Source organism: Culicoides brevitarsis, chromosome 2, assembly GCF_036172545.1.
Source record: "Culicoides brevitarsis isolate CSIRO-B50_1 chromosome 2, AGI_CSIRO_Cbre_v1, whole genome shotgun sequence".
In the NCBI taxonomy this organism is placed as follows: domain Eukaryota; kingdom Metazoa; phylum Arthropoda; class Insecta; order Diptera; family Ceratopogonidae; genus Culicoides; species Culicoides brevitarsis.
In genome coordinates, this window is record NC_087086.1 from 6,245,706 (window position 1) to 6,271,135 (window position 25,430).

Sequence of the window (25,430 nt, forward strand, 5' to 3'; positions counted from 1 at the left end):
AAGGAATTTTGCAAAAGTAAAAGTGACGAAAAAATTAATTCTTGCTAATTTTCACACTCAGTAAGTGCCAAAGTCTCTTCATAAAAGAAGAAAATTGACCACCTGTTGATGCTGATGCGATAATAACGACACAATGACCCTTACCGATGACACTGACAACGAGACACTTGTGATATAATACACTTTTATTACATGAAATTAATAATCTCTTTGTCTCGTTCCGTCGTTCGTTGTTGTCCATACCATCTAATATCGCTGTAATTTAATAAATGTTAAGTGTTTGTTATTGTTTTTGTTCTAGAGAGAGGCAACGAGACACATAAAAGGGGGTCAAACGTGATTTATGGAATTTTTTTAACGCTTTTACTCTCTAATGGTCTGCGTTTCAAGGTCAGTTTTCGTGGTTTGATGACATTTTGAACGTTTTCAGACAAAATTCTAATAACAAATGATGGATTTGGAGCGAGTTTTGTGACATTGAATAATTTTTGGAGGCATGAAAAGGTAAATAATTGAATTAAATTAATTTTTTTTTAGAAAAAAATGTCCTGCTGTGATACTTCCAGTTCTTTATTTTCAGATTTTGACGTCGAAAATTGCTCAATGTGAAAAAAATTTATGGATTTTAACAAAAATTTGCTCCAGGTAAAATTTTTTAAAAGAAATTTTCTTATTTTTAAATGTTTTTCTTTCATTTTAGGTAACAAAAACCCCAAAATTGTCTTCTCGAAGGTTTTCTTCTCGTCGTTTTAATCTAATAATGCGCAAAATGGGCATTCATCACGTTGTTTATTTATCTTTTTATGCGCTCGACGACTGTTCAACTCGTAATTGGTCGTCGTCGTCACTCAACATCACTCGTTTAAATCTATTCTCACACCATTCAACACACTAAAATCTAAAAAATACCGAAAACAGCCTAAAATTTATACGAAATGCCCTCACATCGTCGAATTTCTCGCTTTTATTGCTCCGTAGTGCACTGCCGAAGTACAATTCCTGATAAATAACAAACAACTCTCTAAACATTGTTGATATAATTTATGAGAAAAATTAAACGAAACGATCTTTTATCTCGTTTATGCATGAAAAAAAAGCTGCTGCTTTGATAATCTCTTGTTCGGGGGAACGATATCAGTTGTTGTTTGTCCGTCAACCGAAGTCGAACGAAAAAAATTAGGAGAAAATATTTTTTTAAAATAATTTTCGGGATCAAAAAAGCAGCAAAATGTTGTTTTTGTTGGGACTTTTGCTGCTAATTAGCGAAATTAGATGCGGAATGTCCGTGAGTGAGTATTTTTTCACAAAATTTTTGTTATTTTTTATCGTGAGAAAGTTCTAACCTCTGAAATTTCTTCAATTGAGCAACAATAGAAGCTTAAATTAACGTCACTTAAAGACACAAATACAAAATTCTTGCATAATCTCTCAATTTCTTCACGTTTTCCGTGTTTTTATGATTAAATCCATTCACTTTTCAAGACATTACTCTTATAGAGCCGCAACCCATATGGAACAGCACCTTCACGGATAAACTGAAAAAGGATCTGCTGATGAATTACGATCGTTTTGCGCGACCTGCGCATCATGAAAACGCCACAAATGTCGACATTAAGCTCTCCATTCGACACATTGACATCAACGAGCAAAAATCCATCATGACACTCAACGGATGGACCAAATTCTCGTGGAATGACGACAAGCTGAAATGGAATCCAGCGGATTATGGGGGCTTGGAATCCGTTCATATGGCAGATCATGAAGTGTGGCAACCGGATATTGTGTTGTACAATTCGGCATTGGGCAATGATATTTCGCATTACGGCAGAACGACGTGCATCGTGTATCACGGAGGGAAGGTTTTGTGGGTGCCGCCGTCGCAATTTCAGGTATTTTGCGATTTGGATTTGCGAAAATGGCCAAATGATGTGCAAACGTGCATGATTAAAGTTGGTTCGTGGACCTATTCGGGGAATATTCTTGATTTGCAGTCCGAGACACCGGAGGTTAGTATTTTAAAAGTTTGATTTTTTTGTCTGAAAATTTAAATTTTAACGAAATTTTTATTTTTTGAGTTTTAATATCGATTTTTGGTACAATTAATTTTCTTTTTTAAATTAAAAAAGTTAAAGATTTGACTTCAAAAAGTTCAAATTCAAAAAATTAAATTTTTATGCAAAAATTAAAAATTTCAGACAGAAATCTAAGTTTTTTTAAGAGCTAAAAATAAAAAATTTCGCATATGAAAATTTTTTCTAAAATTTAAAAAATTTTCTAAAATTCATAAAAAAAATTTAAAATCTAAAAAATTTTCTAAAATTTAATTTTTTTTTTAATCTTTTAAAATTTAATTTTTTAAATTTTAGAAAGTTTTTTTAAATGCGAAATTTTTTAATTTTAGCTTTAAAAAAAAATCTAAAATTTCTAAAAATTCAAAAATAAAGTATTTTTTGTTAAAAAATAGTTAAAGTAAAAAAAATTTCTTTGCTCAAAGATGAAAAATTATTTTGAATCCAAAATTTAAAAATAAATAAAAATTAAAAAGAAATTTCTAAATATAATATACTGCAAAAAATTAATCTTTTTTCAAACAAAAAAGTTAAAAACTCATAAAAAATTAATTTTCTTTAAAAATTAAAAAAAAATCTTCAAGAAAATCAAAAAATTAATTTTTTCAGCTCCAACTGGTCATCGAGAACCCCGAATGGCAAATCACTTCGATGAAAAGTACTCGCAACGTCAAAATGTACGCATGTTGCACGGAGCCCTATGTCGATATCGAATACAACATCACCGTAGCTCGTCGCTCCGAAATGTACAAAAGTGTCGCTTTCACGCCCATCACAATTGTCGTCCTTTCGACACTCGCGAGTTTCTGGCTTCCCTCCGAAGCAGGCGAAAAAATCATCATAAACTGCTTCAACGCCGTCATTCTAACGATTTTCATCAAATATTTTTCAAACTTGTTGCCTGTCTCGGCAACGACTGTTCCGCTCGTCGGTAAGTTTTGCACATTTCCGATTTTGCTGCGATAAGAAATTCATTCAAACGTTCGCTTTTTTGCAGTTTGTCATTATTGTTTGACGCTGTATTTGGTGTGTTTTGCTCTCATTCTCGGCGTGGTTGTCATCAAAATCGCGCGAAACAAGAATGGAAATGTACCGAATGCGTGCAAAGTTGTCATCGACAGTTGGTACGGATCATTTTTGGGTGTCACGAATCCACGGGCGAAGCAAAAGGCGGCACAGGAGTTGAAAGATGGCGCTTTTGATGATCATCAAACGAGCGACGATCATCAAATTATTAGTTCAGCGGGACATCAATCGGGCGAAAATGAGTTTTATTGGTCGTTGTTGGGTAGACTCATCGATCGAACGGCATTTTTGGTTTATCTCGTCACGTTTGGCGTGATGGCTTTGAAGCATTTCTTGTAATGCAAACCTCTAAAGTGTATTAAATTAAATTTTTAAATATTTTGTCACTCTTTTCCGACTTTGACGAAAAAATTCAAGAAAAAAATATAAAAAAAAAGTTAAAATTTTGACGGGTTTTTTATACCTAGCTTTTGGCTTCTAAAGCGAAATTAAAATAAAATAAAATCTGTTTTTTTTTTTAATTTTTTAAAAATTTAATTTTTATCAAAAAATCATAAATATAAATAAAAAAGTGAAAATTAAAATTAAAAAAAAAAAAATAAAAATAAAAATTAGTGAAAAAATCAACCAATTGAGTAAATCGTCTTTGAAGTTTCAGACGACAACTAAATTAACATGGAAACAGAAACTCATATGAGATAAAAAAAAAAATTCTAAAAAAGAAAAGAAAAGCAGACATAAAAACAAATAAAATAAAAAAAAATATGGTTCAATATTTTTTTATTAAATAAAATTTTGTCTGAACAATAATTTCTAAACAGTTGTGCAAACATCTTTTTTTTTATTGAAAAATCATCTCTTTGGAAATGCGAAAGATTTTTTAAAAATTTATTTAATATTAAAAATAAAAAAAAAATAATTCGCTTTAAATAAAACCCAATAGATTTTTAGAAATTTTGATAAAAATAACTAAAATTATGGGTTTTATTTTTTTTTGTTTTTTTTATGATACATTAAAAAAATTAGGTAAAAAAATGATTAATTAATTAATTTTTTTAATTAAAATTATTTAATTAATTATTTTAATCAAATAAAATTATTTAATTAATTTATTATTTTTTTAATTAAAATTTTTAATTTACTTTTTAATTAAAATATTCAATGATTTTATTTTAAATTTAATTTTATTTTAAATTCTTTAGTTTTGAGCAATCTTTTTTCCTAAATACACTTTTTTTTAGGATACGAAACCATATCGGGACAAAATTGATTTGCCAATTTTGCGTATGGAACACTTGCATTCTTCAGTACTCTAAGGTTAAAAGTTATATGATTAAAAATATGAGCTGTATACGCATCATTTATAACACTCATGGTATCATTGCTTGATATTTCCTTGAAGTAATCTTCTGCCTTTTCCCAATTTACGGGAGCAAATTTCGTACCCGGATAAATTTTAAAACCCTTACACGTTTGCTTCATCATTTTATAAATACTTTTCGTCTTACAAAAGCGTTGCAGAACTCTCGTCACTAATTGAGGACCATTAATTGCCCATTTTTTGCCATTAAATCTTGTGTTTACTTCATTTAAGAAATTTTTTGCCAGCGTTCTGCCCAAATCATCATTTCCGAGATTCATCATGGCACTTTGAACGGACTTATCTCCCTCATCAGAAGCCCAATTGCTGCCCAGATCATCGAGATTCTTCAAACAAATCATGTCAGAGTCCAAATACGTGCCGCCATACTTCCATAATACCAAATAACGCAAGATATCCGACAGGTGAGTTTTCATAAATCTCGATTTTGTGTATCTTTTAGTTGCGAAAAATTGCTCTAACGGAGTTCCTTTAGAGAATTTTTCCAAATTAATTGACCTAAAATGAATATTTTTAAATTCCATGAGTTTCTTCGTAGGTTCAAAGTCGTAAGCCGGCTCAAAATAGTCGGAATTCACGATCAAGATGAAAATTTGTGAATCTGGATGAAGACGAACTGTCGATTCAAAGCCGCAAATTCGACGGTTGTCGAAAACGGTGCCGCAATCACATACTTCCGCACATGTCGTCTCGATGAAAAATATTTGGCGATCACTGTTGTTCACAGATGGCTTCACAACGCCTTCGTCAATATCCAGGATGGGAATTAAATCCAATGTTTGCTGTTTTGGCGGCTCTTCATTCGTGAACCTGAGAACGATAAAGATGAAAAACGGAGTATTCGCAAGAAGAAATACGAAAATTGTAGTATGGAGCTTTAACATTTTATTTTAGGTTTTCACTGATGAAGTGATGAAGAACTAATGAGAAATATTTTTTAAACATGTTGAACTGAACTCGCAAAAAATGTAGTTTAAAAATTGGCACTTGAGTAAACTATCGGATAATTTGCGTCAAAGAATACGAAGTAATTTTTTTTTTTCTTGAGTCAGTCTTAAAGTATACTTACCTCATTAAAGACATCCAGCAAAATGGAAGACCCTAAAGATTTTTCCAAAAATTCCATCAAAAAAGTAAGATTTCTGAAATAAGTCAAGATTTAAGCTAATAATTTATTTTTTTCAGCCCTCAGGAAAAATTTATAAATTTTTTCCATTATTCTTGATCGTATTTGTTATAATGCTGATCTATAATGCAAATAGGAATAATTTGAAATCAATTTTAGTAGATATTGATATCTTTTCAGTCGACTCCATGGAAAATCTCACGGATTTCAAGAAATTAATTAACATTAGTGATTTTCATTTCATCATCCAGCAACCTCCATGTCCCGTTGATGGAATTGATCTCGCAGTTTTTGTTGAATCAGCTCCTGATAACTTTTTAACACGTCATGCCATTCGACGAACTTGGGCAAATCAAACAGAAAATGGCAAATTTGGTCGATTTCGAGTGTATTTTACTCTTGGAACAGTTTCGACGAAGCAAAAACAAGGCGAATTGATTCTCGAAAACTATCAGTTTCAAGACTTAATTCAAGGATCCTTTGTCGATCATTATCGAAATCTCACTTACAAGCACGTAATGAGTCTAAAATGGGCAAAATATTTCTGTGGAAGTGCCAAAGTCGTTTTAAAAACGAATGACGATGTGATGTTCAACATGCCCTTCTTGTTAAGTTCCTTCAAAACTAATTTTTGGGAGAAAATTTATGATGAAAATCGAGATTTTGTTTACGGGCGTTTGTTTCATGAGAATCCGATCGGACGAAGTTCAAAGGATAGACATCGAGTGACAGAAGAAGAGCTTCAAGGCAAATTTTATCCAGATTACATCGGAGGTTTCGCGATATTTTATGCCCAATCGACAGTTGGAAAGATTTACGAAGTTGCGAACAATTTGCCGTTTTTGTGGATTGAAGATGCCTTTGTTAGCGGAGTAGCGAGAGAAAAAACGGGAATCAATGCAACAGACGGCGGATATTTGACATTTGACATGCCATCGAAAAAAGTACAAGAATTTGTCAATTTGAACCAAACTGACGTTAAAAACTTTTTTGTTGCTTGTTACAACTTTGACATTGTTGCTGAAGGAGATGCAGTTTGGAAGGGCATTCAACATTTGAATAAACTTTTAAAAGTTTCATAAAAAAAAATTGTTTTTTGATTAAAAACATCAGTTGTTCAGTTCCTTGTTCAGTTCGGTTCTGTCCAATCCATCATTGCTCCTTAAATTACGCCTTCACTCTCCGCTGATGCCCAATTGCTTCCAAGATCATTAAAATTCTTCAAACAAACCATGTCAGAGCCCAAATAAGTGTCGCCAAACTTCCATAATACCAAATGACGCAAGATATCGGACAGGTGAGCTCGCATATAATTAATATAATATTTTATAACAAATAAAAAACAAAATATAAACCAACTGGATAAATTATTTGTCAGAGTTGTCTCGTGGTTTATCTTGTATATATGGGTATCACGTGCCATTGTATATACGGAAGACAATTTTTGATTTGCCAGCTAAGAAGTCTACCAGCTTTGAAGCTATTCCCATAACGCCTTTAGAACAACTTTACGGAGGAAGTCGTAATGTACTCCGTGCTTCACACTGATCAAGAAGAAGCGATAATAAAATGACAATTTTTATATACTGATGTTTGAAAAACAAATTAACGTCAAGAAAAATATTTTCAAGGCTGAATGTTGAACCCAATATTGAGTGACGCCTGCAAAAAGGTATTTTGTTATTTAAAAAAGTATTAAAAACAAAAACAAATGATTCAAAAAAAAATCGTAGCACGAAAAGTGATCATACTTTAGAATTCCTGAATTGAAGTTCAACGAGTCGCAGTCATAACAAGAAATAATAGAAATATTGAACCAATTTTTTGCGTTTTTTTGTTAATAACTAAACATTGACTCAAGTTGTGCAAACTTATAAAATCTAAAAACGTTTAGTTTTTTTTTACTTTTTTAGTGTCTGAAAAAGTCATAGTATCTGGAAATACATATTAGGCAAATAATTAAATTTAATATTTATTTTTTTCGTCATTTTTTTCTGATTTTGTCGAAAAAGTTCTTAAAGAGTAATCGATATTTTTCATTAATTTAAAAAAATATTAAAATTCCAAAATTTTCAGGAATTATTTTTGGAGTATTTTTTTCATGAAATTTTAATTTTTCATTAATTCAATTAAAAAAAAATTAAAATTCAACAATTTTTATAAAAATATTTTAAACTAATATTTTTTCATGAAAAATAAATTTTTCATTAATTCAAAAAAAATATTAAAATACAACAATTATAATGGAAGTTTTTTAAACTTATAACTTTTTTCATGAAAAAAATATTTAATTAAATATTAAATTTATTTATTAATTTAAATTATTTTAAAATTTAATTTAATTTTTAATTAAAAGTTATTTTTCTTGCAATATTTTCTGAAAATAAGAAACTGAATAAAAAAAAAACAAATTTTCACGAGATCAATCGCGTCTCAATTGTTTTTAGAAAGCCTTCAAGTATGCAATGATGAGCACAATAAATTTTTTAAATATGAATTTTGGTAACAAAAATATTAAATTTATTTATTAATTAAAATTATTTTAAAATTTAATTTCAATTAATTTAATTTTTAATTAAAAGTTATTTTTCTTGCAATATTTTCTAGAAATTTTTCAATCGCGTCTCAAGGCTTTATTCTTGTTTAAGACATTTTTTTTATTCTTGTTTAATACATCATTTTAAATATTTTTTTTTTGTCTCATTTAAAAAAAATACTTTTTTTTTATTTTTGAAAAATTTCAATTTTCTTTTTGAAAAATTAAAAAAATATATATTTTTTTAATTTTTATCAATTTTAGGTTTTTTATGTTAATACGAATAAAATATGGAAAAATTTATACTTGCCCTATTATCAAAAAATTTTTTCCATAAAAATAATTTAAAAAAAAAATTGTAACGCACTTTTCTACTATGTATTAATAAAATGCTTTATTACGATAAAAAGTTCTGCCTTACATGCTAAATGGAATACTTTACAATAAATTACACTGGAAAGTAGAAAATTTACATTTTCCTGAGATTTTTCGTGTGAATGGAGTGTGACCCTTTTTGTTGCCGAGGCTTCTATTAATTTTATAGGAACAATTTTCTTTTTTTTTTTACAGAATTTCAATGCAAGGAACTGCCGAGAGATCACGACAAAAACTCTCAAAATGGCGATGAAGGAGGAGGGCGCGGATCAAATTGTTGGTAGGACCAATAACTTATCGGAGCAGTTTTTGACGACGAGCCGCCTCCATTGTTGTTTGTACTATTGTTGTTGTTGCTTGTGTTGAGACACGAATTCGATGCGGGAAGCATCGCTTGATGCGACGACGTTGACGGAAGTTGTTGTTGAGCCGTGACAACGGAAGACGGATGCGGCAAATGCCCACTTTGATAGAGACTTGCAGCTGATGAGAAATCCTGACTTGCAGTTGGGTATTTGGAGTAGGTGCTAACGAGCATGCTTGCTGTCGGATCTTGTCCTTGCGCTTGAGCCTGACAAGCCGCCATTAAACCGTGAAAGTCGAATTTGTAGGCATAACGTTTGCCATGTACTTTGGTCATAATGTTTTTGTCGTAATAGTATCTGGAAAGAAGAGGAAAAAATGGAAAATTGTTAAAAGGTAATCTGAATTTGAAAAATTGTTGTTGAAAAATTTTGAAAAAAATGCTTTTAAAAAGTTTTTAAAAATAAAACAAAAAAAATCTAAAATTTTATAATTAATTAATTTAATAAAATAATAAATATTGAATATATAATATATAAATTATATATATTATTATAAAATTTAATAAATATAAAATAAAACAAAATATATATAATTAAAAAATATATAATAATTTTTAATAAATATATTTTTAAGTTTTTATTTTATATTAAATATTATTTTACTCGTTTAGGTATATTTTTAAATATATTATTTTTTATAATTTTAATTTTTTTAATTTATTTTATTTTTAAAGAAAATTTTCAATTTATTTTCAATTTATTTACACAGGAGAAAGCAGATCACGCACACATTGACAACTTTAGTATCGTGTACGAATTGTTCTATGTTCTAATTTAGTTCTTGTTTAACGCTTCATGAGTAGACATCACGTTATAATCCGTAAGTGTTAAAAGTTAAAAGAAATAATTAAAAGTGTCATGGTCATTGAAATAAATTCGTGAAAACAGAATAAAGTAAAAGAAATAAATATTTTTTTTTATAAAAAAAATACAAAACAAAAATGTGTCAGCTGAATGAATTAAAAGTGCTACATAAATCGCCAACGAAGAAGACGAGGCTTGGAAAGATATTCAAAATTTAAAAAAAAATTAAAAGTATTAAGTACAAGGCGACTTTTTCAAAAATTTGACGGCACGTGTGGTAGACTTTCAAAACTGAATAAATATTTAATAAATATACAAAAAAGAAAAAAAAATACCAGCTAAACAAATTGAATGAAAGTGTGAAAATGAAGTTGAAAAATTTTTTGTGTCACATCTAAGAGTTTTCTAGAAGAAAATCTTAAAAAACAAAAATTTATTTTCAAATAATTTAAATACACTTTTTGATTGAGTAACAAATCATGTCAGGACAAAATTTGTTCGCCATCAATGCGTACGGCACATTATCTGTCCTCAAAACTCTGTGTTGAAAAGTTATATGATTAAAAATGTGAGCTGTATACGCATCATTTATAACCCTCATGGTATCATTGCTTGATATTTCCTTGAAGTAATCTTCTGCCTTTTCCCAATTTACGGGAGCAAATTTCGTACCCGGATAAATTTTAAAACCCTTACACGTTTGCTTCATCATTTTATAAATACTTTTCGTCTTACAAAAGCGTTGCAACACTCTCGTCACTAATTGAGGACCATTTATTGCCCATTTTTTGCCATTAAATCTTGTGTTTACTTCATTAAGGAAATTTTTTGCCAGCGTTCTGCCCAAATCATCATTTCCGAGATTCATCATGGCACTTTGGATGGACTTATCTCCCTCATCAGAAGCCCAATTGCTGCCAAGATCATCGAGATTCTTCAAACAAATCATGTCAGAGTCCAAATACGTGCCGCCATACTTCCATAATACCAAATAACGCAAGATATCCGACAGGTGAGTTTTCATAAATCTCGATTTTGTGTATCTTTTAGTTGCGAAAAATTGCTCTAACGGAGTTCCTTTAGAGAATTTTTCCAAATTAATTGACCTAAAGTGAATATTTTTAAATTCCATGAGTTCCTTCGTAGGTTCAAAGTCGTAAGCCGGCTCAAAATAGTCGGAATTCACGACCAAGATGAAAATTTGAGAATTTGGATGGAGACGAACTGTCGATTCAAAGCCGCAAATTCGACGATTGTCGAAAACGGTGCCGCAATCACATGCTTCCGCGCATGTCGTCTCGATGAAAAATATTTGGCGATCACTGTTATTCAAAGATGGCTTCACAACGCCTTTGTCAATATCCAGGATGGGAATTAAATCCAACTTTTGCTGCTTTGGCGGCTCTTCATTCGAAACGATAAACATCAAAAACGGAATATTGGCAAAAACAGCAAAAATTATAAAAAGAACTTTACTAACGTTCTTCATTTTTTAGGGTTTTTACTGATAGACCGACGATAGACTAATGAGAAGTATCATAGACATTTGAATAAATTCGTGATAACTGAGTAAATACACGGTCTAATAAAATAAAACGTGCCAGCTAAACAAACTAAGAATGAATTTATACCAAAAAAAGGAAAATTTTTTTAGAGTTTCATAAAATAGTTGGCTCTATATCATCAATCGAATATGAAAAAAAAATACTAAACGCAGAGAAGCTTTTTTGGAAACGTAAGCATAAAAATATTAAAATTTTTAAAAAGATGGATTACTATAAATATTTTCGAACAGAATTCCCTAAAATAGTAAGATTTTTGAAAATATAGCAAAAATTTAAACTAAAAAAACTTTTTTTCAGCGAAAATTGTATAATTTCATTCCAATTCCGTGTTTGATATTGACAACGTGGATTGTAATTCATCAAAAATGTATCAATTTTGAGACAAATTTCATGGAGAAAAATCATTTGCAATTTAATTTAACACAAAATCTTACGGATATCAAAAAATTAATAAACATTAATGACTTTTATTTCATCATCCAGCAACCTCCATGTCCCGTTGAAGAAATCGATCTCGCAGTTTTTGTTGAATCAGCTCCTAATAATTTCAAAAAACGTCAAGTTATTCGACGAACGTGGGCGAATCAAACAGAAAATGGCAAATTTGGTCGATTTCGAGTGTATTTCACTCTTGGAACAGTTTCGACGAAGCAAAAACAAGGCGAATTGATTCTCGAAAACTATCAGTTTCAAGACTTACTTCAAGGATCCTTTGTCGATCATTATCGAAATCTTACTTACAAGCACGTAATGAGTCTAAAATGGGCGAAATATTTCTGTGGAAGTGCCAAAGTCGTTTTAAAAACGGATGACGATGTGATGCTGAACATGCCATTCTTGTTAAGTTCCTTTAAAACATCCTTTTGGGAGGCAATTTATGATGAAAATCGAGATTTTGTTTACGGGCGTTTGTTTCATAATAATCGGATCGAACGAAATAAAGAAGATAGGCATCGAGTGAGCGAAGATGAGATAAAAGGCAATGTTTATCCAGACTATTGTGGAGGTTTCGCAATATTTTATTCACAATCGACAGTTGGAAAGCTTTACGAAGTCGCGAATAATTTGCCGTTTTTGTGGATTGAAGATGCCTTTGTTAGCGGAGTTGCAAGACAATTAACGGGCATAAGTGCAAAAGATGGAGGGCTTTTAGTGCATGGAAGATCTGTAAAAAAATTAAAGCAATATGTGAACGCAACAAAAATCGAGGATGAACATTTTTTTGTGGCATGTTATGATTTTAACATTCTTAACGAAGGCGACGACGTTTGGAAAGGTATTCAAAATTTTAATAAATTGACAAATATTTTATAAAAAGAGTCAAACTAAAATTAAACAAATAATATTTTTTTTCAACTTTTGTCAAAAATCTTACGAAATCGTATCGTAGACAAAAAATAGTTTGTAAAAACTGAGTAAATATACTATTTTAGAAAACAAAACAGCTAAAACAATTAATCATTATTACAAAATAATAAAAAATAGAGTTAAGTAGTATAGTTTGTTCAAAATCATCAAATAAAAATGTAAATATAACTTATGAAGCTTTTTGGTAAAATTTTGTCAAAAATACATATTTGAATATCATGAAAATAATAAAAAAATTAGCCAGTTGTACAAACTTTTCGCGAGTTTAGAATTCAAAACTGCGAAGATCTAATATTTTATCAGTCACAAAATATAATTTGCTCTTGAAATATCTTTGGAAAAAGATGGCTTATTATAAATATTTTTGCGTAAGTGAAATTTTTAAAAATCTTGTAAAAGTGTAAACTAAACAAATTTTCTTTTCAGCGAAAATTTTATATATTTTTTCTGATTCTGTGTCTGATATTATCAAAGTTTACCGTAGTTTATCGAGAACTTATCAATTTTGGAATGAAAAAAAATGATTCACAATTGAATTTTACACAAAATTTCACGGACATTCATAAATTAATAAACATTAATGACTTTCATTTTATCATCCAGCCACCCCAATGTCCCGTCGACGAAATCGACCTCGCAGTTTTTGTCGCAACGGCTCCTAATAACTTTAAAACACGTCAAGCTATTCGGCGAACGTGGGCAAATCAGACAGAAAATGGCAAATTTGGAAGGTTTCGAGTGTATTTTACTCTTGGAACAGTTAAGTCGAAGCAGAAACAAGGCGAATTGATTCTCGAAAATTATCAATTTAAAGATTTGATTCAAGGATCCTTCGTCGATCAGTATCAAAATCTTACTTATAAACACGTAATGAGTCTAATATGGGCAAAATATTTCTGCGGAAGTGCAGAAGTCGTTTTAAAAACAGAAGACAATGTCATGCTGAATACGCCATTTTTACTAAAATCTATAAAAACGCATTTTTATGAGAAGATTCAAGATGAAAATGGAGATTTTGTTTACGGGCGTTTGCTTCATGAAAATTCGATTTCACGAAATCCAAAAGATAAGCATTACGTATCGGAGGATGACCTTCAAGGCAAATTTTATCCAGATTACATCGGAGGTTATGCAATATTTTATGCCCAATCGACAGTTGGAAAGATTTACGAAGTTGCGAATAATTTGCCGTTTTTGTGGATTGAAGATGCCTTTGTTAGCGGAGTAGCGAGGAATCTGACGGGAATCAATGCAACAGATGGAGGAGTTTTGGTACATGGAAGAAACGTTAAAACATTGAAGCAATATGTAAATGCAACAAAAGTTGAGGATGAAAATTTCTTTGTGGCGTGTTATGACTTTTCAATCGTCAAAGAAGGAGATGCCGTTTGGAAAGGCATTCAAAATTTGAATAAACTTTTAAAAGTTTCAGAATAATAAGCGACGTTTATTTTTTTTTTGTCAAAAATCTAACGACATCGTATCGGAGACCAGAAAAAATTCGCAGAAACTGAGTAAATATACGATCTTAATAAGAGTAAAATATGCCAGCTGAACAAACTTGGCGTGGATCTACGTCAAAAGTCTTAATACAAGAGACTTTTTGAGAGTTTTTCAGAATTACAAAAAAGTAGTTTGATTTAAAACATCAAACCGAATTGCGGGAAGATGGAACGTTTTAAAAACTTTTGCAAAAATTTCAGCAAATTCGTAAGATTTTTAACATTTACCATGCAAATTTAATTTTTGAAATTATTTTTTCTTTTAGGTTATACAAAAACTCTACAACAGTCTTCTCATTATATGTTTGGTATTCACATTATTGATCGTAATATATCAAAAGTCAATTGATTTGGAGACTATTCGTGTTGAAAAAAGTCATTTGCAATTGAATTCATCAGAAAATCTCACTGATTTTAAGACACTTATCAACATTAGTGATTTTCATTTCGTTATCCAGCAACCAGCATGTCCCGTTGATGAAGTCGATCTGCTGGTTTTGGTGCATTCAGCTCCTGATTACTTTGAGAAACGTCAAGTTATCCGACGAACGTGGGCAAATCAAACAGAAAATGGCAAATTTGGTCGATTTCGAGTGTATTTTACTCTTGGAACAGTAGCGACGAAGCAAAAACAAGAGGAAATTACCTCCGAAAATGAAAAATATCACGACATAATTCAAGGATCCTTCGTCGACCATTATAAAAACAACACGTATAAGCACATAATGTGTCTCAAATGGTTCAAATATTTCTGTGGGAGTGCCAAAATCTTGCTAAAAGCGGATGACGATGCAATGTTTAACATGCCCTACTTGCTAAATTCCTTCAAAACAAATTTTTGGGAGACAATTTATGATGAAAATCGGGACTTTGTTTACGGATTTTTGTGGCACAAAGGAAAAATATTCAGAGATCCAACGAAAAAACACTACATACCAAGAGAAGTAATAAAAGGTGAATTTTATCCAGATTACATCGGAGGTTATGCGATATTTTACGCGCAATCGACAGTCGGAAAGATTTACGAAGCAACGAAAAATTTGCCGTATTTGTGGATTGACGATGCCTTTGTTAGCGGTGTAGCAAGAGAGAAAACTGGAATAAAGACTACAGACGGCGGATACTTGACAGTTGGCATGCCATCGAAAAATGTACAGAAAATTGTAAATATGAAACAAACTAAAATGAAAAATTTCTTCGTGGCGTGTTACAACTTTGACATTGTTGGTGAAGGAGATGCAGTTTGGAAGGGCATTCAACATTTGAATAAACTTTTAAAAGTTTCATAAAACCAAAATTTTCATTTTATATTAAAAACATTTCTTTTTAGAGTAAAACATATTCGGGCAATGTTCCTTCGCCATTAACGCGTACGATATATTTTCTGCCTTCACAACCTCTTTGTCCGTCGTCATGTGATTGAAGATATGCGCTGTTTTTGCATTCCTTATGTCTCTCATGACACCTTCCGTATCTCCTGCACTGAAGTAATAACGTGCATTTTGCCATCCTATAGGAGCAAATACTTGTCTATGAAAGATTCTGAATCCATTGCACGTAGTATTACACATTTTCCAAACACTTGTTTCATTACAAAATCTCTTAAGCACTCTCGACACCAATTCAGGACCATTCGTTGACCAATTTGTGCCATCAAAAGTGTTATTTAGCTCTGTTACAAAATTCTGAGCGATTGTTCTACCCAATTCATCGTTTCCGAGATTCATCATTGCCCCCTGAACTATCACGTCATCCTGTTCGGAGGCCCAATTTTTGCCAAGATCTTCAAAATTCTTCAAACAAACCATGTCAGAGTCTAGATAAGTGCCGCCATACTTCCATAATACCAAATAACGCAAGATATCCGACAAATGAGTTCTCAAATAATTCGAATGTGTGTATCTTTTAGTTGCGAAAAATTGCTCTAACGGAGTTTCTTTCGAAAATTCCGTCAAATTAAGTTTTCGAATGTATACATTTTCAAATTCCATCAACTTTTTTACAGTTTCCAAGTTGTGAGCTGGATCGAAATAATCGGAATTCACAACTAACACGTAAATTTTTGAGTTTGGATGAAGTCGAGCTGTCGATTCAAAGGCACAAAGTCGTTTGTCGGGAAAAATAGTGCCACAATCACATTTTTCCGCGCATGTTGTTTCGATGAAAAATATTTGGCTATCACTTTTACTGAGCGATGGTTTCTGTTCGCCGTAATCGATGTCCTCGAGATAGATCGTTGTCTCTACTTTTGGATGAGGGCTTGTAGCAGAAGTTGTAGTTTGGAGCAGGATAACTATGTATATCGCAGAGATAAAAAGTAAAATCACGAAAAAAGTAACAAGTTTATTTAACATTTTATAAAATTTTGTCTCTTTTTAGGTTTTTATAGATCAACTGACAATATACTAATGAGAAGTTTCTTAACATTGAACTAAATTTGTACACAAAAAAAATGTGTCAGCTGAGCAAACTTTCGAAAAGTAAAAACAACTATTTTTTTGTGTCAAAAAGCTTTTCAGTTTGCTGTCAAATATCATTCAAGCAGTTGTATTTTGTAAAAAAAAAATTTTTTTCCATACTTATGGGGCGCTTTGAAGATTTTTTTGCAACTATCGCAAATTGCAATCAAAGGTTTCTGACAAGAAAAATATTACATTCATTTCTGTTGGCGCTGGCCTTATTTCTTCTGGTATCGAACTTTTTATATGAAAATTATATGAGTTCATCTGAAAATTCAACGGATTTCACGAAATTAATTAACATTAATGACTTTCATTTTGTCATCCAGCAACCTCCATGTCCCGTTGAAGGAATTGATCTCGCAGTTTTTGTTGAATCAGCTCCTAATAATTTCAAAAAACGTCAAGTTATTCGACGAACGTGGGCAAATCAAACAGAAAATGGCAAATTTGGTCGATTTCGAGTGTATTTTACTCTTGGAACAGTAGCGACGAAGCAAAAACAAGACGAAATCATCTCCGAAAATGAAAAGTATCACGACATAATTCAAGGATCCTTTGTCGATCATTATCGAAATCTCACTTATAAACACGTAATGAGTCTAAAATGGGCAAAATATTTTTGTGGAAGTGCCAAAGTCGTTTTGAAAACAGATGACGATGTGATGTTCAACATGCCATTCTTGTTAAGTTCCTTCAAAACATCCTTTTGGGAGACAATTTATGATGAAAATCGAGATTTTGTTTACGGGCGTTTGTTTCATGAGAATCCGATCGGACGAAGTTCAAAGGATAGACATCGAGTGACAGAAGAAGAGCTTCAAGGCAAATTTTATCCAGATTACATCGGAGGTTTCGCGATATTTTATGCCCAATCGACAGTTGGAAAGATTTACGAAGTTGCGAATAATTTGCCGTTTTTGTGGATTGAAGATGCCTTTGTTAGCGGAGTAGCGAGAGAAAAAACGGGAATCAATGCAACAGATGGAGGAGTTTTGGTATATGGAAGAGACGTAAAACAATTGAAGGAGTTTGTGAATGCAACAAAAATTGAACATCAAAATGTTTTTGTGGCGTGTTATGATTTTTACATTCTTAACGAAGGCGACGACGTTTGGAAAGGCATTAAAAAATTTAATGAATTATCAAATATTTCATAAAAATATGAAAAAAAACTTTAAAATATTTTTTTTAATAAATTAAAATAAATTAATTTTAAAAAATTTAAAAAAATAAATATAAAAAAAATAAAATATAAAAAAAAGTTTAAAAAATAAATAATTTTAATAATTTTTTCAATAAATTTAAAAAAAAATATTTAAATTTAAATAAATTTATTTATGAAAAATTAAAAAAAAAAAATAAATAAAAAAAATAATTTGAAAAAAAAAAATAAAAAAAACAAAAATTTGACAAAATTCTTCAAACTGTTAAAAAAAATCAACATGAATCATCGCCCAATTATTTCTCCCAAACTTCCTTCCGCATTCTCGCAACAACTGAATGGTCACTTTTCTCAGAATTGCCGCTCGCAGCACTAAAACATTATAAATTTAAAAGCGATTGTAAGATAAATGAAGAAACAGCTAAATTTAATTGAAACAAACGAAGAGAGTGTATGCAAAAAAAAACCCATACACGAAGCAAGAAGTCAAAGAAGAATGCAAAGAATGTACGAGCGAGCCTCTTTTCTCTCCACTCTACAAAATTCTCACACGAGTTTTCTAACGACTCGCGCATGTGTGTGGGCCTGCTGTGCCTTGTTATGTAAATATCCCAAAAAAAATCAAATAAAACCGCAAAATTCGTAAAATTATTCGCACTTTTTGATCTATTATTATTACTTTTTGATCCGAATTTCAACTGAAATCACACAAAAAAGTGCAAACTCACCTTAGAGCACGACTCAATTTGTCATAATTCATATTTGGTTTGGCTTTGCGTTCGCCCCAGCGACGTGCAACTTCGTCAGGATCTGTGAGCTGAAAGAAAATCGATTCGATGAGCAGCCCTTTTACAGAATTTTTCTCCTGTACGCGCGCAGTTCTGAACATAAGAGGAAGGGGAAATTACCTTGAATTCACCATTTGTTCCCTCCCATTGTATGAAGGAATTTGACGAATCAGCGAGCAGCTCGAGCAGAAATTGCCATAATTGTATCTGTCCTGAGCCTCCTTGGCTCACCAATCTGTGGGATGCAGCGTTGAGTAGTTGATATGGATCTGCAAAAAAAAAGAGGAATGAGGTAAGAATTGAATTAATTAAGTGCTTTACTGTCTGTCGTTTTGTGACAATTCACGGAATTTTATGATTGGAAATGTTGTTTTTGGATGATTTTTAGTGCATTTTAACAATTTGGCGAAGTTTGAAAGAAAGTTTTTGAAGAATTTTATTTGAGAATATACTTTAACTTTAAATTTTTTTATAAATTTAATATTTTTTTTAGAATTTTAGATTCAAAAATGAAAAAAAAAAATTTTTATAGATCCTTTATATTTATAGTTAATAAAATATCGTATTTGGATTTATTAATGTTGCAAATTTAATTTTTAATTTTTCAGTAAAAAAATTAAAGTTTTTCATGAAAAAATTTGAATTTACTTAAAAAATTTTTTTCAATGAAAAAAATTATTATTTCAATAAATTTTTGATTAAAAAGTTTTTTCTTCATGAAAAATTAATAAATTTATGTGAAAAATAGTTTTAAGAAATTTTTTTATTTTTAATTATTTTTTTCCGTTTTTCACGAGAATAAACATCATCATAAAATTAATCAAAAAATTATTAAATTAAATTATTTTAATAAATTATTAAAACTTCATATTTTGTAAAAATTAATCCATAAAATAATTTTTTTTAATTAATCAAAAATTAAAAAAAAATTTTATTAATTTTTATTTTTTTAAATTATTAAAAATTTATTTATTTATTTGTTTTTTTTTTTTGTTAATATTTATCCTAAAAAATTATTATTTTTTAATTCATACCAAAAATTTTATATTTTTTTTTTACTAAATTTTATTTTTAAAAAAATTATTAAAAATTCATTTTTTTATAAATATTTAATATTTATCCTAAAATTTTAATTTTTCTTAATTAAAAAAAAAATTTCTTAAATAAAAAATCTTACAAATTTTTACTAAATTTTTGGAGATAAAAATGATTTTTTAATCAAATTTCATCTCATGAGAACTTAAAATCCTTAAAAATTTCACATAAATCTTACAAAAGACATTCACAAAGGTCGTTACAAAGTGAGTGGGTAAATATTATTCAAATAAAAAATAACAAAAAAAAATCATCGAGACACCATCAACTTCTTCAAAGACGCGAACGTTACACACTTTTCCGCGAAATCCAAACACGTCATTGATTTTAAAATAAAATAAAAGTACAACTAATAATATGCGGCGCCAAATGTTTCACTATCCGAATTTTATTTGTTTGATTTTTTGTTGTTATTATTCTGAATTTTTTTCCGCATTACATAACGAGACACTTTTTTGACCATTTTTACGAGACAAACCACAAAATAAATTAATTTGTCGGGCGCCTTGTCATGAATCACAATTAAAATTTAAATTTTTTGTTGATTAAAATTAATTTTTTAAAATTTTTTCTTATTAAAAGGATGTTTCATGAACTTTTTTTGTATTTTCAGACATTTTCTTCTAAAAGAATTTTTAACAGATGGTAATAAATCTCTTTTTTTTTACCATTATAAATATTTGAATAATGACGATGATGGTGATGATGATGATGATGACTCGCGAAATTCGTGAAGCGATCTCTGGCGAAACGACGAGCTGCATCTTCCGAAAGACGCCACATTGCTCCCATCTCGATACTGACGCCGCTCATTTTATTTCAACTTGTGGCTTGGAACGACTTTACAGATCAAAGGTCGGAAGGAAACTGTTTGTCTTGCGTTTTCGTGTCCTTTTGTTTGTTTAAGAATGGCAAAGGAATCTCATGTATGGGTACACAGAACGTCTTCGTTTGAAGGGGAAAACGGAAATTTGTGTCATGTTGTTGTCTTTTTTAGTGTTTTTTCTTGAAAATATTGCAAGAAAATGGAAAAATTGAATTTTTTCTGAGAAATTTTCCCTTAAAAAAATCTCGAAAATCGGATTTTTTATGAAAATTTGGAGAAATGAGGAGAAAAAAATCCATCTAAGTCGCAAAATCTAATAAAAAACTTAAACTTGACTTGCGGGATTACTTTCTCACACAGCAGGTGATCCATAAAATTTCGGGTCACGCGCCCCTTGACTGTACCGTGCACGCTAAATTTATGCAGGAAGGAAAAGCTATTAGATTGTGGAAGGAAAAAGGATGTGTTGAATGTCTTTTTCGGGGATTTGCGAACATCGCGACGCGCATTGTCACCGAACGGGCCTCAAATCGAGAAATAATCCCGCCAAACAATAACTTTTTGACTTTTGCCACTTTTCGGGATGATGATTATTAACTTATGCTCCGTCGTTTTGCCAAGTGTTTTCCATAATTATTCAATTTTCACTCGTACGCTACGGAAATAATGGAAGGGGAGTGATAAATGTAATAACGAACACAATAAACTCTCACGTCGGTCGCAGCTTACACACGAGAAACGGAGTTTAAGTGAATGAATGATAAGAAGAAATCCAGTCAATTTGATAAATGTTTGTATTTGTTGAGGGATTATCAACGGAAAAGGGATCGCAAGACACAAAACAAAAGTCAATTCGAACCGTATAATTTTCCAAAAAAATTGCAAGAACGAGTTAGATTCTAATCATTTGATAACGACACGGTCAAAATGGATTTTTTTGGTTTTTATTGTTTCGCATGGGTCAATGAAGCGATATCAGACGACATTAATCTGTGCACGATGAGAACATTTGTCAGGTCAGATGGGAATTTTTGCACTATTTATGGGGATTCTTATCAGACAAGAGATAAATTTAAGCGAAAGCTGTCGAGGAATTTCATTAAAGTTGTTGCGAAAATTATCGGAAATGTGATTTTTTTGCACTGTGGTAAGAAAATATTGCAATTTTAACCATTGAGATGTCAATTTTTGTTGAAAATTTATTTCATTAGAACTTGAAATTACCTAAAATTTATCTTTCGTGAAAAATATTTTGAAGAAACTTATTATTTTAAGTCTAAATTTCTTATTTTTAGACTTGAAATTGATAAATTTGTACGAAATTGAAAATTTTTGTTGCAAAATTTATCAATTTCAAGTCTAAAAATAAGAAATTTAGACTTAAAATAATCAATTTCTTCAAAATATTTTTTACGAAAGATAAATTTTAGGTAATTTCAAGTTCAAGTTAATTTTTATTTTTTTTTTTAATTTTTTAAAATTTATTTTTTGTTAATATTTATCCTAAAAAATTATTATTTTATTATTATTTTTTGAACCATGAGGCATAAAATGAAAAAATTCTTTAAAATTGTGAGAATTGCTTTATTTTAGATTTTTGAACGATTTTTTTAATAAATATTCATAAATGTGAAAAATTCATTATTAAATTAGATCAAATTAAATAAATTTTAAGAAAAATCGAAATCTCAAATAAAATTTTTAAAAATTCTTTTAAAAAATGACAAAATTTCTAAAAGTTTTAATTAAAAAACTAAAATTTTAAGTGAATTTTCGTTAAAAATTCAATTTTTCCAAAAAATTTATTTAAATTAATAAATTTTTCTTCTATTTGTCTTACAGAAAAAAACAAAAAACCACCGACGGCATTCACTTAATTCATCATCAACACCATTCACCTGTAAAAAATAAACAAAAAAAACTCTTACTTGGTTCATCGTCACTGAACAACTCTTGATCCCATTTGCCCGTGACTTTGTACAAGGAATTCGTCAAATATTTCGCCAACTTCTCGGCGCCATATTTCGTTCCTGCACAAACCCAAAAATCCGCCTTTGTCATCGCACACAATTCTTTCCCGCTTTCGGGAAACTTTTCCTTCTGCAACGCCGGATCAATTTTAAACTCCTTCGTTGCCCATGCAAGCCATTGCTCAATATGCTCAGCTTCCCATTCACGCGGATCGCATGGCAGAAAAATCGTGTCATTTTCATTCTCTTCGTCACTTTCACACTTTTTAGATTCTTTTCTTGTCCGACTTTCCGATTCGTCACTAACACTGCTGCTTATGCTACTCGATGTGCTCGACGTTAAGAGTGTCACACTGTAATTGCTACAACTACTGTCATCTTGCATGATGTTGGAAAAACCCTGCAGATGCAAGGTAGTATTCGTTTCTTGTTATTTTTATGAGCCAAACCGCGAATGGACTTGCTGTGAATCGATAATGTGCGTACAGTGAATGGTAACAAGTTGTCGTTATTCGCACAGCTCTCCATTTCTAGGAATGGTGAATCATTGATTTTATTTTATTTTGTTTCTTTTTTCACTTTGTGCGAAGAAATTTTTATTTATTTCATTTTTTCTCATAAAAGATATTTTTCAAAAAAAATTCACTTTTTAATTTTTATTTAGAAATTTCATCACTTTATGAAATTTTCTTTAATTTCACTTTTCTCTTTTTTAATTAATACTGAACGGTTAAATTCTCATATTTTTTTCTAATTTTATTTTTTTTTATTTTTTAGTAAAACCGGCAAATTTAAAGGATCAAGCGCCGCGTTTTTAGTCCACGCATATCGATGGTTATTAGAAGACTAATTTTTCGCGTACACAAAAATTATAAAATACACGCGACTTTCGATGACTAGTGACTTAATCATCAATGCCGCATGCATTATCTATGTGGTATAAGCCATGTATTTATACCGCGAATGTACAGAAATGATGACGTCGCTTAATAGTGGGGATTTATTCATTCATAAATTTGCGTGTACGATCCGTACCTCGTGTAAATCGCGTTCGAGTGTAAAATTGTAAATATTAATCATTGTTTTGTTTTGTTTTTGGTCAGAAACAGATTTAATGGGTTTTGGTTCATACGAGGATTGAATGATTTTTTTGTCAATTGTAGCAAGAATAATTCTATTGCGATTTTATGAAAAATTGGAACATTTTTTTTTTTATTATTTTTTAATGAAATAATATGAGATTAAATTGAAAGGCTTTTACTCGAAACATAACCTCTAACTTTAAAAAGTTAATATCAAACTTTTGATATATTCAAGGAATATTGTGAGGTTCAACAGAGAAAATTTAAAAAGTCTTCCTTATTATAAACGGATCGTTTAGTTCTAAAGACTTAAACTGTTCTTCATGTCAGAGTGTGATAATATTTTTTCTTGCAAAAGGTAATTTCAAGTCGATGAATCGTTGTAGTCGATGTAATTGAATATTCGGTTTGAAACTTTGGTTATACAGCGTCGATTTCCCATAAAGGTATAATATGCTTTTAAAATAAAAAGTTCTGTCTCATTAAAATCCTCATAATGCTGTTAACGAGCTTTACTGTTCCATAAACATAAATATCATGGATATTATGTGCTTTGTGATATTCCAGTGAGATTGTTAGGATATTCAAATCAAAATAGGGAGTTTTAATTTGAATTTCTCATATTCACTATTCTTGGATGTACCTTCAAAACGATTTTCGATAGATTTTAAGTTTTGATCCGTTCAGCTTTTAGGCATTCAATTGATTGTTATCTCCAATATAACATAAGAAAATAAGTTCTTCTCTTCATTTTTTCCTGAAAATAAATTTTTGGTTAAGAAGAATAAAAAAATTAAAAAAATTTGACCTTTTTCTCACAAAATCGCAAAAAAAAATTTATCTTAAAATTTTCGATCGCCTCATATATGACGTCCTACATTTCTCTTCTAAACTTATGACGAACAACTTTTTCCATGATTCACTTCTCTAAACAGATTACTGCACTTTTAGTTGCTAACAATAACAAAATTATAGCTAAAAACGTCACTGATGCAAGTTCTTCAAACGTTTCATGTTTATCAAAATATTTTTTTTTATACTTAATAAATTGTTTGTTTATATCAGATTTATTTACTTACATGACAAATACGATTGTTTGACGCCTTTTGTTTATTTTTGTAGCTGCCGGAGACACATTTTATGACGTTCAGACACACAGGAGCAGTTTTTATCTCTTGTTTATGAAACTTTCTTGGAATCCGAAACGTCTTTGCAACCAACGAGGCGTTTTATGGAAAACTTGACCTATAACAACTTGTGACAGGAGTCGAATTGCAACATTAAAGTGACGACGATGCGTCGAAATGGCGTTATGGAACAAGAGATGTAGAGTCACGTTTGAAATGAGTGATTCAAAGGAGAGTTCAATGACTTTTAATTCGCTAATTTTTTTTTTTTACAAAATTAGAATTTTTATCAAATAGACTTTGACCGATATTCTAAAAATGTGCCAAATTTTTTAAAAAGCGATAAGAATTTGCGAATAATTTTAATAATTTTTTGCTTAGTTCAGTTCTTATTGTTCTTTTAAATAAAAATGTTTAAATTTATCATTTTCATCAACATTTTCTTGATCAAAGGAGTTTTTGGAGCTGCGTATCAAGAAAAATCCAGTTATGAAATTAACAAGACAAATGAAGATCTTTTCAATAGAGTTGAAGATATTTCACGATATTTACACAAGTTTGAAGAAGATATTTTGCGTTTAGAATCAAAATTCAATGAAACCTTAAAGAAAAATGATGAAAGAGAGCAAAAACTCAACGAAAATTTCAAACATCTTGAAGAAATGTTAATTGATCAAAATTTAACAAATTTTCAAATATTGGAAGAAAATTTAAATGAATTGAAAGCAAAAAGTAATACAACTCAAGAAAATCAACCTCAAAGTACTTTATGGGCTGCGATAGGAACAATTTTTATAATTT

At 30.3% G+C, this 25,430-nt stretch overlaps 4 protein-coding genes across 5 annotated transcripts; 2 read left to right on the forward strand and 2 right to left on the reverse strand.

Annotated features, from left to right (window-relative positions):
• The first annotated feature begins 1,150 nt into the window (after nucleotides 1-1,150).
• Nucleotides 1,151-3,542, forward strand: LOC134831532 (acetylcholine receptor subunit alpha-like 1). 2 transcript variants are annotated; one of them, XM_063845278.1, is made up of 4 exons: nucleotides 1,151-1,289; nucleotides 1,498-2,006; nucleotides 2,679-3,000; nucleotides 3,067-3,542. In XM_063845278.1, the coding sequence occupies exons 1-4, from the start codon at nucleotides 1,229-1,231 to the stop codon at nucleotides 3,432-3,434; spliced, it is 1,260 nt and encodes a 419-aa protein (XP_063701348.1). In that variant the 5' UTR covers nucleotides 1,151-1,228; the 3' UTR covers nucleotides 3,435-3,542. The 2 variants fall into 2 exon arrangements, with proteins under 2 accessions (XP_063701348.1, XP_063701347.1); XM_063845277.1 differs by having other exon boundaries at nucleotides 1,162-1,289; nucleotides 1,483-2,006.
• Nucleotides 3,543-4,316: 774 nt separating this feature from the next.
• On the reverse strand, nucleotides 4,317-5,360 carry LOC134828405 (lactosylceramide 4-alpha-galactosyltransferase-like). The gene has a single exon (XM_063841383.1). The coding sequence runs from the start codon at nucleotides 5,358-5,360 to the stop codon at nucleotides 4,317-4,319; it is 1,044 nt and encodes a 347-aa protein (XP_063697453.1).
• Nucleotides 5,361-5,715: 355 nt separating this feature from the next.
• LOC134828406 (lactosylceramide 1,3-N-acetyl-beta-D-glucosaminyltransferase-like) lies at nucleotides 5,716-6,684 on the forward strand. The gene has a single exon (XM_063841384.1). It carries the CDS (start codon nucleotides 5,716-5,718, stop codon nucleotides 6,682-6,684), a length of 969 nt encoding a protein of 322 aa, XP_063697454.1.
• Nucleotides 6,685-8,751: 2,067 nt separating this feature from the next.
• On the reverse strand, nucleotides 8,752-22,870 carry LOC134828407 (DNA-binding protein D-ETS-6). The gene is made up of 4 exons (XM_063841386.1): nucleotides 22,379-22,870; nucleotides 18,650-18,798; nucleotides 18,470-18,558; nucleotides 8,752-9,175 (listed from the first exon to the last, which is right to left on the reverse strand). The coding sequence occupies exons 1-4, from the start codon at nucleotides 22,803-22,805 to the stop codon at nucleotides 8,752-8,754; spliced, it is 1,089 nt and encodes a 362-aa protein (XP_063697456.1). The 5' UTR covers nucleotides 22,806-22,870.
• Nucleotides 22,871-25,430: the final 2,560 nt, after the last annotated feature.